General features: G+C 36.5%; 1 protein-coding gene across 1 annotated transcript; it reads left to right on the forward strand.

Annotated features, from left to right (window-relative positions):
• The first annotated feature begins 12,571 nt into the window (after positions 1-12,571).
• On the forward strand, positions 12,572-14,034 carry LOC109238625 (AT-hook motif nuclear-localized protein 22-like). Its single transcript, XM_019405107.1, has one exon. It carries the CDS (start codon positions 13,029-13,031, stop codon positions 13,842-13,844), a length of 816 nt encoding a protein of 271 aa, XP_019260652.1. The 5' UTR covers positions 12,572-13,028; the 3' UTR covers positions 13,845-14,034.
• The last annotated feature ends 2,265 nt before the right edge of the window (positions 14,035-16,299 follow it).

Consider the following 16,299-nt stretch of genomic DNA (forward strand, 5'->3'; position numbering starts at 1 on the left):
GCAGGAGAGGTTGCAATGTCCTGAAATACGTCACAGTCGTCGGTTCATCTAAAAGCTATTTTTTACTATACATTTATGTCATACTTTAAAAAATCATGCATCTTTATTATTGAAACTGCTTTGTTTAGCAACGCTACCCCAGTGATACAGACGATATCACTAGATCGAAGCCGAACGGGTCAAGCAAAGCCAGCGGGGATACGAACTAACTTCCCCCTTTTACAAAATACACGATTTTTCTTTGGATGCATGCACTAGGATTGCGAAATCGTTAAAACATACTGTACGCCGATGGAACAAACATTGTTCAAGAATACGACTCTCCGAACCATCGCACTTGCCAACATTTGCTATCAGCACACACCAGTAATGCTCCGTGGTCACAATGCTCCCAGTAATCACAATGCTGCAATCTGCTCTCAACTAAGAAAACTCCACTGTCATTTATTATTTTATTTCTTGCATAAGGCTACCATTCTACCTTTCAATTTGCATATGGCTACTATTCTGCCTTCCGATTTGCATAAGGCCACTATTCTGCCTTCCGAGGTTAAGCTCTACCTCCATCTGCATCTGTATTGCATAAGGCTACCATTCTGCCTTCCATTGCATAAGGCTACTATTCTACCTTTCGAGGTTAAGCTCTACCTCCATTTGCATCTGCATTGCATAAGGCTACCATTCTGCCTTCCATTGCATAAGGCTACTATTCTGCCTTCCGAGGTTAAGCTCTACCTCCATCTGCATTTGCATTGCATAAGGCTACNTATGTAGTATGTGGTGATCATTCAGCCATACAGATGCAGTATGTGGCTACTATTCTGCCTTCCGATTTGCATAAGGCCACTATTCTGCCTTCCGAGGTTAAGCTCTACCTCCATCTGCATTTGCATTGCATAAGGCTACTATTCTGCCTTCCGAGGTTAAGCTCTACCTCCATTTGCATCTGCATTGCATAAGGCTACCATTCTGCCTTCCATTGCATAAGGCTACTATTCTGCCTTCCGAGGTTAAGCTCTACCTCCATCTGCATTTGCATTGCATAAGGCTACTATTCTGCCTTCCGAGGTTAAGCTCTACCTCCATCTGCATCTGCATTGCATAAGGCTACTATTCTGCCTTCAGAGGATAAGCTCTACCTCCATCTACATCTGCATGGCTGAAAGATTGCCACATACTACATCGGCATGGCTGAAAGATCGCCACATACTGCATCTGTATGGCTGAATGATCACCACATACTACATATGCATGGTTGAAAGATCGCCACATACTGCATCTGCACGGCACATACTATATCTGCATGGCTGAAAGATCGCCGCATACTACATCTGCATGGCTGAAAGATCGCCACATACTGCATCTGCATGGCTGAAAGATCGTCACATACTACATTTGCATGGCTGAAAGATCACCCCATACTGCATTTCATGGGCTGAAAGATCGCCACATACTGCATCCTTCATGGGCTGAAATATTGCCAACTCATCCAAAGGCGTCATCGTTCGGAGGCACCATCTTCATAGCCCGAGAACACTATGTCATGGCCTGAGGATCTCTTTCAATCTTTTGCATATCATTATTCAAAGGCGTCATGGTTCGGAGGCACCATCCTCATAGCCCGAGACCATCATTTCATGGCCTGTGAATCCTTTATCATACGCTTCATGGCCCAGGACATCATGGTCTAAGGACATCATCCTCATCGTCCGAAGACAACATTCATGGTTCAACGGGAATTTGCATCATGTTTAAATTTATGCACAGTATACGCTTGTATTGCTTCTATTTGCAGCTAAGACGGCGAGCAACGGCCATCCCGGCAGGAGCGATCCCGCTCCAGTTCCCGCTGCCATATCAAACCCAACCATTCTCGTAAACCGCCCAATCGCCCGGCCCTAGATATTGCGTCCGTTCTTGAAATGTCTTCATCGGCATACTCCGCTGACGGATCTTGAACTACATACAGCCTGGTTCCTGTAAAACCAGGGATATGTAGGCAGCTCAGAAGTCAGGGTGCGGCCTAAACCTCTTCAAACCGTTTCGCTCGGTCAAAATTGGCCATCATTTCTTTACACGAAAACTCTTTCATCCTTCCCGGGTAAAGAGGGGCAGCTGTTGATACCCAATTTTTCCCTATATATTTTAATTATGCAAAATACCTTTAAAATAGCATATATATGCATATATAAGCATGTCCAAGGTCTTTATTATTTTTTTCATAATTTTAAGGATTTTAAATTGATTTATTTTCTCCCTTTTTATCCATAAAATCCCCAATAATTATTTTTAAAATTATTGTTTTGATAATTCATCTATTGGATTTTTATATTTATGCCAAAATATGGCTAAGGTAATTTTTACATATTTTTATAATTACATTTAGTATTTTTAAAACTAAATTGCACATATTTGCAATATTGTCCCTTTTCATATTTAATTATCTTTTATATGCATATAATTTGATACTGTATTTTTAAATTACTAATTATGTAATATAAATCATTTTAGCATTTTAAATTATTTTTTTTCAGAAATTAACCACTATTTTTAATAAATTAAATGGGAAAAAATGGATATTAAACTTATAGCCAAAATTGGCTTTCAATTCTAGCCTAGATCAAACGGACCCCCAACCCAATTAAAAAAACCCACCGAACCCAAGCCCAAAACCAAGCCATACCCGACCCACCTACCCCGTTCAATCTTGACCGTTGATCATTCAGATCAACGGTCCCCATTCCCCCTTCCTAAATTAAACCCTAAAGACTACCCCCCCCCCCATCTGTCATTTCCCCCTCTCATTCTCTCTCAACCGGTCTCTCATCTCTCTCTCTATCTCTGGTTCTCTCTAGAACCTTCTCCTCATCCACCTCCTCCGGTCATCTCCTTTCCTGAATCCATGGTGGCCTCGCCACCTACCGGCCCTATGGCTCCCCCTTGAACGTGTGTCATCGTTTTGAGGCTTTCAAGTGAACCAGAGGCGGTTCACTCGCCTCCCATGGTTTCTCATGCCATTTTCCGGCCATCCATGGTCGTTCGAGTAAGATCTATGACTTTTCCGGCTAAAATCGGTAACTTTTCAAGGTTTCTCACCTTCTCTGGGTTCTTCGAACCCTAACTTTAAAGATTTTTCCGATTTCTTTTAGATCCGATTTAGATCTATGTATATTATGAGCTTTTATGTGTTTCCTCAAAGGTTAGGCAAGCCTGATTCGGACTTCTTTTCTGAGTCATGCGATAAATCTGGTTCTATTGTTATCACTTAAATACCTTGTCAGGATCTGAATGTGGACCTTACCTGTGTATGAGTCGTGTTGTCTGTGTGCATTACTTGTGGAGGTATATCTAAGCCTTCTATCTGTTTTCTGTGTTTTCCCCCTAAATGCGGTCCTATGTGTTCTCGTTTGTCGCCTAGTATTTTGCCTTTAAACCTGAGGGTCTGCCCAGAACCCCCTTTTATAGGATAGGAGTCCTAAATTCCTCCGGGACTGATAGGAAGGGACAGGTAACAGCATGCAATAGGGGTCGAGACCAAACTTCGCTTTAATTACCTTCACGAGGCGGGAAAGGGTAGATATGGGTATGATGACCGGTGCGCTACTGCCACGCGTAGCCCCTTTCTAAGGAGTAATTACCGGGCATTGTACTGATGTGATCCTATAGGCTAACAAACCTAGGACACCCCTTTATATTCACAAACACGCTTAGATTGTACTTCTTTTCAAAATCTTGTTTTTTTCAGTAACTCTTTCTTTTTCTTTTTTTCAAACATCTGTGTATTTTAACTTAAATCCCCTACTATTTGAACCATGCTTGTTTATTTGCTAATTGTATAAATTTACAAAAACTGTCTGGCCGGGAACCACAGTAGTGGATCCTAAGGGGTGCCTAACACCTTCCCCTTAGGATAATTTCAAGCCCTTACCCTATCTCTGGTTACCAAACGTAGTTATAGATGAACCTTATAGGTGCCCTAACGCACCATAAATCGTTAGGTGGCGACTCTTCAAAAATGCAAACCCCTTTCCCAAAAGGAACGAGTTGTCTCGACCAAAACGTCACGAACCCGATTTCGCGAGAAAAAGGAGGGCGTGACAGTTCGTATAGGGCAACAATCACATGCTCACAAATATATTAGATGTTGACTTTTCTGGATTTTATGTATTTTATTTTCATTTTTTGAATCCCCATAGCGAAAATTATGCTTTCTCCCATTAGTTTTGATCCAAATATTAAGTCGTTTCCTAATTGATGTAAACTAAGAGTCCACCAAACTGAAGATATTGGTTTTCTATCAGTTCCCACAAAACACACATAGCGGTAAGTAAATTAACACGGCAATATTTTACGTGGAAAACTCCCAGCTCACAGGATTAAAAACCATGACTTACACTCGTACGATTTCAACTTCACTAACCGAGCAACTTTAGATTACAACCTATTGTAGCCTAGAAAATTAAACTCTTAATCCCTCACCTACCTGCGGTAACTATATTGCATGTAGGGGTGTCAAATGGGCGGGTTGGGTCAACTTTGGGCGGGCCAAAATGGGTTGAGTCAATAATTGGGCGGGTCAAATGACCCGCCCAAAAGTTACTTGGGCTAAGATGGGTTGGGTCAAGATGGGTTAAAATTCGGTTCATAACCCAACCCGCCCAACTCTTATTAAACTTTAAATAATATGTGTTATTTTCTTATAAATTGTATATTTGCTAAATAAGGCTTTTTTGCTTTTGTTATGGTCATATTTAAAATATTAAACAAAAAATAAAATTATTTCTAAAATATTTTGACAAACTTACTCATGGATCAATTTGGGCTAAAAATTAGCCCAACTTTAAATGGGTTGAAACGGGTTGGGTCAAGATGGGCTAAGTTCAATAAATGGGCGGGTCAATAACCAACCCAACCTTGGGCGGGTTGGGCGGGTCATTTGGGCTTGGGCCAAATTTGACAGCCCTAATTGCAAGTCTCATTGTAATAATTGTATTACAAACCTCACCACTTTGACTAACTCTAGTTAAACACAAACACAAGGTTTATAGTTTATAAAGGTATCCTACGAGATGCTTCTAACTAAGCTGAGTAGGAGTTACAAGTAAATAACATTAACAAAGATACAACAATACTAAGGACACACGATGTACTCAAAGCTGGGATCTGGTCCTGCGTTCTGTTGTTGTTTTGTTTTTCAATGCCTTGGAGTAAATGAAGGCGGCTGCACACTTGAGAGTAAATGTGTTTTAGGCTTTGCAAGTGTATGATCTCCTTTGACTCATGTTGGTAATGTATAAGTGATGTCACTAGGATGATGCAAGCAAGTGTCCGGTACATAGCATGCTTCAACAGTGACTGCTGCATTGTTGCATCTGCAGTGCAGCAGCTCTAACAGCTATAAAGAGTTGACTTGTATTGTGACAAGAGGAACTGATAGCCATCTGTTTTCTATGTCGTTCCCTTAATTGATTTCGTTGGAACTTGTGCCTGGCGTGTGGCTTGCTGTTCTAAGCCCGTAGAGGCTTTGTATTAGGTTTCCTATCTGGTTCTCATATGGAATTTGCTATATTATCAAAACATAAAGGCACATATCGTATCACTAATAAATGCGGTTAATTAGCAAGCTATTCTAATGTAGAATAGATGCGGTTAATTAGTAAGCTATTCTAATGTAGAGTCAAATGATATCGAAATCATTAACTCCTACTTTGTCACACTCGTAAACACACTACACGTATAGGAAAATTTAATTCAGGAAAAGATTTGGAGGATTTCACGTGGGTGTTGCGAAGAAGCCAAATATTCAATAAACAATAAAGCCATTAATAAAGATGATCAGACCGTGTCTTCCGGGGTGTTGAAGACGCTGTGTATGCGTGCTGCTTTTGTTTTTCGGCGTTGCTATAAAGTTGAGTTTTTGAGTTCAGTGACAACGTAGCATATTGGTTATGAGTTTAACCGAATCTAATACTTTTGATATGGATTACATTATGACGAGGATAAATATATACATTATAAAGTATGAACACTTAATAAAATCATATATTTTAGACTTTTTAATTTTAAAAATATATAATAGTTACTGCTAAAACTTCTTTCGGAAACAGTCTCCCTACTTTTTCGGGGTAGGGGTAAGGTCTGCGTACACACTACCCTCCCCAGACCCCACTAGTGAGATTTTATTGGGTTGTTGTTGTTGGAATAAGTTTTTCAATAAATTTGAAACAATGTATTTGATAAATTAATGTATTTACAAAAGACTCTTATTTTTCAAAGTGAATGAATGTGAACTCATTCTTGATTTACTACATATGTTTTGGTTTTAGCAAATACATTTGATCTTCCAAATTCATGAATATATTCATGAACTTATTAAATAATAAACTTATCTTTCAAGAGTCTTTAGCCTATAAATAGGGCTGATTTTCTTTGAAAAATACAAGCAATTCAAAAACTGCTTTTCCCTTAAAATATTATAAGAGACATTGATCAAATGGTGAAATCATAGATTCAAGAATAGAAGAGCAACATTCTTGAATGCTACTTGTTTGTGGCTTAGTTGAATCCTGGAGATAGAGTTGTTATTTATTCTTCCGTTTGCTCGTGCAAGAGACTCCAACTATCTTCAAGAAACGTTTTCTCTACGTGCCTCTAAGCCAAGCAAGTTTATTTTCTAATATTGTTGTAACTCTTGTTCTAACAATTTGAAGATAGTTGTTTCTATGGCTACTACATCAATTTCTAGTGGTGTTCCATCTTTGCCAAATCTAAATTTTAAAATATTTGATTGCAAAGACTTTCCTAGATGGCGTGGAAAGATAGAATTCTTTCTTCGGCGTTTGAAGTTAACATATGTTCTTGAACAACCTTGTCCCAGTTTATAGCTAATAAAATCGTTATTTCTGGAATTAATCTTGATGAAAACTTTCATGTCAGTGCTATTATTTCAAAACTTCCTTTGTCATGGAAAGAGTACAGAAGTAAACTTTTACATAAGAAGGAAAATTTGACTCTTGAACAATTGTTGCAACATTTGCAAATTGAACAAGAGACTAGAAATCGTGATACTAATATTTTCAAGGAACCTGTCATGAAAGCTCATGTGGTTGAAGAGAAAACAACCAAAAAGGAACCAGATAATAAGAAATTTACCAAGATAAAGAAAAGTAAAAAATTTTAAGCGTACTAGTGCTAATTCTAAGTCAAGTGAGTGTTATCATTGTCATAAAATTGGTCACTATGCTCGTGATTGTAAAATTCTTAAAGCTGAAAAGAAGAAAGGAAAAGTCAACAAAATAGAAATGATGAACTTGTAGCGATGGTCACAGAAGCATTTGTAGCAGAAAATCAAGTCGAATGGTGGATAGACACTGGTGCAACTCGTCACATATCAGGTGATCGGAATATTTTAAGACCTATGAATTAGTGGGGGACGATAAAGTCATGTATATGGGAAACCCATCCTCCGCTAAGGTTGTAGGAAAAGGAACTGCTGAGTTGAAGTTTACTTCCGGAAAGATGGTCACGTTGAAAGACGTATTGCATATTCCTTACATTCGGAAGAACTTGGTGTTAGGTACACTACATTCGAAGCATGGTTTTAAAATGATTTTTGAGTCAGATAAATTATTTTATCTAAGAATGGTATGTTTGTGGGAAAAGGCTATGCTACAAATGGCATGTTCAAACTCAATATTGATAATGAAAATATTTCTGCTTATATTGTGGATTCTCTGGATTTATGGCATGAACGTCTAGGTTACGTGAATTTTAGATCCATTAAACTTATGGTAAATCATGGATTAATTAAAAATTGTGGGAAGGATCATATTGCTAAGTGTCTTACTTGTAGTAAGTGCAAGATAACAAAAAAGCCTTTTAAGTCAGTTCAAAGAAAATCCACACTGATATTTGTGAGATGAATTGTTTGTCACGTAATGGAAAGAGATACTTTATCACTTTTACTGATGATTATTCAAGATATACATATGTCTTTCCATTAAGAACAAAAGATGAGGCCTTTGAGACTTTCAAAACATATAAAGCAGAAATTGAGAATAAATTGAGTTTGAAAATTAAATCAATTAGATCTGATAGAGGTGGAGAGTACTTGAGTTCAGATTTTTATTAATTTTTGTGAAAGAGAAGGTATTGAGAAACAATTGACTACGTCCTACACACCACAGCAAAATGGTATAGCTGAAAGAAAAAATAGGACTTTCATAGAAATGATTAATTCTATGCTTTATGGATCGGGTGTGCTTGGAAATTTGTGGACTGAAGCTCTATTTTCAGCCAGTCATATTTTAAACCGAATTCCTTCCAAGAAATTTGATACATCACCTTATGAACTTTGGAAGAATCGAAAGCCAAATATTAATTATTTTAAAGTGTGGGGTTGTTTGGCTCATGTTAAATTACCAGATCAACATATGGCTAAGGTTGGCTATAGAGGAATTGATTGTGTGTTTATTGGTTATTCTCTAACCAGTAAGGCTTATAGATTCTTAAATCTTGAAACTCCAAGTCCACACACAATTGTTGAATCTGTACATGCTAACTTTTTTGAGCATATTTTTCCTAAGAAAGAAGGATCTCCAAAACAAGATACATGTTCTTCTACATCTCCTCTTAAAAGAAAATTAGTTGAATCATTAGAAGAAAGTCAACCAAGACGTAGTTTTAGATCAATTAAACCAAGAGATTTTGAACCTGATTTTCAGTTCTATTTGAAGATCCTGAAAGTTATCCTGAAGCAATGTCTTCACATAATGCCACTTTTTGGCTTGAAGCTATTGAAGATGAAATGCATTCTATCATGTCAAATAACACGTGGATTTTATTGGATCTTCATCCTGGATGTAAACCTATCGGTTGCAAATAGGTTTTAAGGAAGAAATTGAAATCTGATGGCACTTTAGATAAGTACAAAGCGCGTTTGGTGGCAAAAGGTTTTACTCAAATGAAAGATATTGATTATTTTTATACTTTTGCACCAGTAGCTCGGATCACATCCATCCGGCTTTTAGTTGCCTTAGCAGCAATTCATGGATTGATAATTCATCAAATGGATATGAAGACTACATTTCTGAATGGAGATTTAGATGAAGAAGTTTACATGAAACAACCAGAAGGATTTGTCATTCCTGGTCAGGAACATAAAGTTTGTAAGCTTCTTAAATCTCTTTATGGATTAAAATAAGCTCCAAAACAATGGCATGAGAAATTTCAAAAAACCATGATTTTTAATGGCTATTTAATTAATGATGGTGATATTTGCATATTTAGTAAATTTCAAGGAAACTCTGGTGTTCTAATTTGTCTATATGTAGATGACATGTTGATATTTGGAACTGATATTGAAAGGGTCAAGGAAACGAAATCATTTCTTGCTCTCAATTTGAAATGAAAGATCTTGGAGAAGCTGATGTGATTTTGTTCATTAAAATTGTAAGATCAGCTAATGGCTTGACTCTTACTCAATCAAGTTATATTGAGAAAGTTCTAAAGAGATTTGGTCATTTTGACGATAAGCCTGCTCCTACTCCATTTGATCCTAGCATCAAACTAGTGTGGATCTCTAGTGATGGTGTTGATCAATTGACTTATTCTCAGATTGTTGGGAGTCTAATGTATGTCATGCATTGCACTAGGCTAGATATTGGTTATGCAGTAGGAACCTTGAGCAAGTTCACTAGTAACCCTGGAGTTGAGCATTGGAATGCCTTAATTCGTGATTTAAGGTACTTAAAGGGTACAATTAGTGTTGGCCTTCATTATTCTATATTTCCAGCAGTTCTTGAAGGCTATAGTGATGCTACTTGGAATTCTGATCCGAATGACTCTAAGTCTATTACTGCTTGGATTTTCACTTTTGCTAGAGGAGCAATCTCTTGGAAATCAAAGAAGCAAACATGTATTACTCACTCAACAATGGAATCAGAATTTATAGCTATATCTTCTGCAGGGGAAGAAGCTGAGTATTCTGGTAGATATTCCTCTATGGAGTAAGCCAGTGCCACCTTTGACTATTTATTGTGATAATAAAGCTGCTATATTTTGGGCTTCAAGTGATTGTTATAATGGCAAATCAAGACAAGTTCATCTTAAACACAGTCATGTGAGAAGATTATTGGAGGATGGCGTAATATCCCTTCAATATGTGAAATCCGGGTTTAATTTAGCAGATCCTTTGTCTAAAGGATTAGGCAAAGAGTTGGTGGTAGAGACTTGTAAAGGAATGAGAATAAAACCTGCTGTAAATTGATTGTACTTTATAGAAACCCTACCTAATGATATCATCTTAGGTTCAAAGGGACAAACAAGAAATGTTACATTAATTGAGTACATTATTAAAACTTTTATTTGCAGAAAATTTGTAATAGATGTGCATATTCCTACTGTAGAGGAGGATGAGATTTTATTCTCTTAATAAATCTATAAGATCGATTTCGGTTGGGGTGTGTAGGAACACTCTTGATAGATTTACCGATACTTTGTTGTGAAGGAGGGTGAGATTATTTTCTCTTAATAAATTCATAGACTATTTGGTCGGAGTATGCAAAATAAACTCTTGATGAATTCACTGCTCTAAGTGCGAAGTGGAGGCCGCTTCAATAAGATTTTTGACAGGAAAATCTTAAAGCACTTAGATAAAAAGATTCAGGACACGGCCGTAAGGTGTCAAAGGATATCGATTTTTACCAAAAAAATAGTAATGTGCGTAAGGTATTTCTACTTCATTCAGTGAACTACTTAGTTCAAGATCTGTTCACCAAGTAGTCAATGATTTAGAATGCCTTCACTAGCTAATGGTTCAAGTCCAAAAGATACCATTATTGATGCATGTTACTAGATTAATGTCTCAAAATTTTTAAAATTTCTTGAACAAGTGGGGATTGTTGGAATAAGTGTTTCAATAAATTTGAAATAATGTATTTGATAAATTAATGTATTTACAAAAGACTCTTATTTTTCAAATTAATGTGAATTCATTCTTGATTTACTATATACGTTTTAGTTTTAGCAAATACATTTGATCTTCCAAATTCATGAATATATTCATGAACTTATTAAATAATAAACTTATCTTTCAAGAGTCTTTAGCCTATAAATAGGGCTGATTTTCTTTGAAAAATACAAGCAATTCAAAAAACTACTTTTCCCTTAAAATATTATAAGAGACATTGATCAAATGGTGATATCATAGACTCAAGAATAGAAGAGCAACATTCTTGAATGCTACTTGTTGTGTGGCTTAGTTAAATCCCGGAGATAGAGTTATTATTTATTCTTCCGTTTGCTCGTGGAAGAGACTCCAACTATCTTCAAGAAACGTTTTCTCTACATGCCTCTAAGCCAAGCAAGTTTATTTTCTAATATTGTTGTAATTTTTGTTCTAACAGTTGTTGTTGTATAATAGTTACTGCTAAAAATTTTAAAAGCTTAACTTATCATTAAGTTCAAATTTTGAATCTCCTTATGTTTGAATTCCTCACTTTATTTGTACTAAACAACGAGATGGATTTCCGTCATTGTGGCACTTACTCATTTACATGAATTGCGAAGTGAAACTTAACATTTTTCTTTTTCATTTTATATATTAATATTTTTGTCTTAGCTCCTTTACATGCGGGGATATTTGGCAGTGGATTTGAGAAACTGAGAGCTGAAGGGAAAGAAAAAAAATACTGATATATTTTTATATATATATATATATATATATATATAGGACCAAATGCAAACCCTTCACCCTTGGTATAGATTACAAAAGCAAGCAAAAGCTCTCCCCATCCACACAACGGGATTCCTGGCAGGTATTTTTAGCAATAGATCCGTAAATTAGGGGAACCCCATATATGTGTTCGAGAGACAAATATTAATAATGTTAAATTCTTCTTTTAGTTGGTTTTATGTCACGGGATTTAGAGTATAATTGTCAAACTATTTAATTTAGTGATAATTCATACATACATAATATGTATAAACTACATTAAGAGTAGCATAATCTCAATAATTACTACTTCAAATATTATTTTTTAAAAATAGTGGTAAAAAAGGTTCTTTGACTTTCTAAATATTACTCCCTCCGTTCCAATTTATGTGAACCTGTTTGACTGGGCACGGAATTTAAGAACAAATGAATACTTTTGAAATTTGTGGTCCTAAACAAGTGAAAAAGAGGCCCAGAGTATTTGTGTGGTTATAAAAGCTTCTCATTAAGGGTAGAATTGTAAGTTTAAGCTAAATTGTTACTAAATTTAGAAATGGATCATTCTTTATGGAACGGACCAAAAAAAAAATAGGTTCACATAGACTGGAACAGATGGAGTAATAGTTTAACATCCAGTAGAACATAGTGAATACTAATTTTAAAAAGAACTTCTTGAACTCAAAATTCATTATCATGTTTATATGTTGTATTCAGCAGAGAATGGGGTTCCTTCATTGGTCAACTTTTTATATTTATACATATATATTAAATATTGAATTTTTTTAACTTCTTGACCGGAAAGACATGACACACAATGTAGAAAGGAGGAAAGGGGGGGCATGTTCTCACCACCCATGCGGATTGTCTTATACCAAAAATCCACCCCATATCATTCATCCAATTAAAGCCTTCATTGACCAGTCTGGACCTAACCCAAACCCTAATCCTAACACAACTTAGCTAAAAACCAAAGCTCCCCAACATAAAGGGATCTCCTTCGCCCAACTTATCTCTTCTCTTTCTTCATTTTCCCTATTCATCTACTGCTCCAAATCTAAACCGTTGAACAGAAGAGAAAAGATTAGTAGGTGTGCAACACCAAATGATATGTATAATACATGACTTATCATATGAGCTTAGAGATTAGAAATATGGTTGACTAGTGAGCTTCTTCAGCTGAATTTTTTTTTTTGGGTGAGTTCACTTCGCCTTTCCAGATCTATTTACACAACTGTAAAGTTCAGCCTGAAATTTTCAAATTTCAAGAAAGCTCTAAGCTCAAATTGGAGGAAAAGAAGAATAACAAACTAAAAGGATGGATCATAGTCGTCCACTACCACCTCCTTTTCACACAAGAAATCTTCATCTTTCCAACCAATTCCATCATTTGCAACAACAACAACAACATACTGACGACGAACAACAAAATGAAAATCGAGACCAACAACGAGGTGGAGATGACGATTTTAGCTTTGGGAATACAAGAGAGGGTGGTGGTGAAGGTACTAGAAGACCTAGAGGAAGACCATCTGGCTCTAAAAACAAGCCAAAGCCGCCTATCATAATTACTCGAGATAGTGCCAATACCCTAAGATCTCATGTTATGGAAGTTTCCGACGGTTGTGATATCCAAGAAAGTATCTCTACTTTTGCGACGAAACGCCAGCGAGGCATTTGTGTTTTGAGCGGTAGTGGGACGGTCACAAACGTCACGCTGAGGCAACCGGCATCTCCGGGAGCTGTGCTGACTTTACACGGAAGGTTCGAGATTCTCTCCCTTTGTGGTTCTTATTTGCCACCGCCAGCACCATCAGCAGCTTCATGGCTGACGATATACTTGGCCGGAAGCCAAGGCCAAGTGGTTGGCGGTGGTGTGGTGGGACCACTACTGACGTCTGGTCCAGTAGTAATCATGGCGGCTTCCTTTGGGAATGCCGCATACGAAAAACTTCCTCTCGAGGATGAAGAATCACCAGTAGCGCAAGGAATTGCAAGTACCCAGCAACAAGATCAGCAAATTATGGCTAGTGAGTCTAATGCTTCTTTCCAAGGATTTCCTCCAAATCTTTTAAATTCAAGTCAATCACAAGCCGAGGCTTATTGGGAAAATTCAGGGCGTCCTCCTTATTGACAAAAATGAGAAAGTTAAATTTAGTTTTAATTCTTTTTGCACTTTTCTAAAGACATGGCTCCAATTCTATTACTGCTTGGATCTCACTTTGCATCACTTCTTTGGCAAGTAGTAGTCGATTCAACAATTCTTTGTTGTTTTTCATTTTATGACAACAGTGCTTGCAGTTAATGAAGCTTCTCTTCTCTGATGGTATTGTAAGATGAAGTACTTGGCAAAAAATTGGAATTCACTCATAATCAGGGGCGGAAGGGTGTTCACCTGAACCCCGTACACCGAAAAATTACATTTTATATATATGTAAAGCAAAATCTATTTTTTATCTCTATATATTATGTTTTGAATCCCCTTGATGCATCCCAAAAGCATAACTTAGTGGACAAGGGGTTCAAAACTTTTGTAAGGTCATTGGTTCTATTCCCACTAGCTATAACTTTTTTACCCTTTTTTTTTGAACCCCCTTCACAATAATCCTGCCCCGTCACTGCTCATACCTGTGTCTCCCTCTCTCAGTGTATTTTCCCTTTTTTGTTCCTTAAGTTGTTTGACGATGATAACTCAGTCATTTACTTCATGCCGAAGAAAAGCCACTCATTTTCACGGTAAAGAGTAGGTTTGGTTTCAATATGTAAATATTTTTAAGTACATTTTTTCTGACCTGAGTTTCAGACTTCTGGATAAGCCTGAAAAAGCCGGGGCGTATACATTATATTTTTGGTTCGCAATAAAGCTACGATTGATCGAGCCTTAAACCAAACAAACTCATCATCCCCAATTCTTTTCATGTTTTTTATCTTCTTCTTCTAAGCCACTAATCATGAAAGCGGTCATGATAATATCTTCGACCAATTTAAATCATATTAAATTGGGAGAATAAACTTTTTTATAACAACAAACAACAACAACATATCCAGTATAGTCCCACGGGTGGGGTCTAGGGAGGGTAGTGTATACACAGACCTTACTCCTACCTGGAGAGATAGAGAGTTTTGTTTCCGATAGACCAAGAAAAACTTTTTTATACTAGTAGTGTATTTTATTGCAACTTTCTTTATTTCAATTTATGTGACAATTTCCTTTACTCTAAATTCTCATTACTTGGAGAGATGATTCATAGTCACAAAAATCTCTATATCTTGTTTTAGATCACATATTTCAAAAGTCGGGTTTTCTTTCTTAAATTCATGCGTAATCAAACAAAGCCAAATGGAAAGGAGGGAGTAACATGTTATAGCGAGCAATATGGCTCGTTTTACCATTTTGGTTATCCCATTTTGTATTTTAGTGGTATGTATATCTGATAGTATAAACATATCTATGCATAAAAGTTAAACTCCACGCCGGGTTGCTGCAACATCATTGGCAGAAGAGGTTCTTAGCACCAATGCTAATGGTAATTTAGAAAGCAAAAGTTAGCTACAGATTTTACAGCGAGGATGCTAAGGGTATGTAAGCATGGAAATGTACAGACAAGTATATATGAGTGCGTGCAAAATGGCAAGGAGAAGGAGTAATAAACTCACAGAGGTGTGGGCATATTATTCCAAGTAATACTTCTTTGGATTTCGTTTTGACTGTTATTTAAGTGAGGGTTAATACTATGAATTGAGCAGCAGTAGGCAGTGTTGCAGAGAGACAAAAACATTGGGTACTCCGGTTACTCGTGCACTTCTATGAACTTAGCTCCTTTTCAAGGCAAGTAACACTTTTACAGAGGCATTATTGCAGCAAGTAGCACATGTACACTTCCTTAACTAGCACATAGCTTTTGCTCCTGCTTTAACTACATCCACCTGTCTTTCCTTTATCTCTCTCTACAATTCAACTTATAGTATACTTCATATGTTCTTTGGTACTCCCTGTTAGAATATACTACAAGCCATGCATAGTGTTATAGTATTCTTTATGAACAATTATTTATTTACTTGTTTAAATTCAATAAAGTTTCATTTTAAATAGATCATGTGTTAGTTTGTGTGTCCATTGCTTACATAGTAGATGATTTAGTGTATAGAGTTTAGCTTATACACGGAAGATTAAATCATCGGTTCTTGTAAGACATAAAAGTTAATGTTCGCAATCTAATGATGGAATTGGACAAATCATCGGAATGATTGTAGCACAAGATTAAATATAATTTATCTTGGTTATGGGAATGGTTTAATTCCAACTTCTTGTGCTAGTACATTTTGTACGTATTGAACAGATCAAATAGAGATAAGTATTTTATACTGACTTTATAAAATAATTTCTCTAGTCCATTTAATGTACTTATACTCTTAATCCTGATATAGTTATTATTAGCTGTGTATGTCACTTGTTATTTTGATTTATTAAAAGGCGAGATTCTTTCGCGAGTCAATAAGCCTGGTAAATTGGATAACAATGATATACATTGGCGAAGTAATAATTAGTTGATGGAATCCATGTCTCGGTTTTGAGATAGATGATACTC

This window comes from Nicotiana attenuata, unplaced genomic scaffold (assembly GCF_001879085.1).
Source record: "Nicotiana attenuata strain UT unplaced genomic scaffold, NIATTr2, whole genome shotgun sequence".
Lineage (NCBI taxonomy): Eukaryota > Viridiplantae > Streptophyta > Magnoliopsida > Solanales > Solanaceae > Nicotiana > Nicotiana attenuata.

Excerpts from the sequence above, each read along its gene's own strand:
- LOC109238625 (XM_019405107.1), top strand. The coding sequence starts at position 13,029 with ATGGATCATAGTCGTCCACTACCACCTCCTTTTCACACAAGAAATCTT.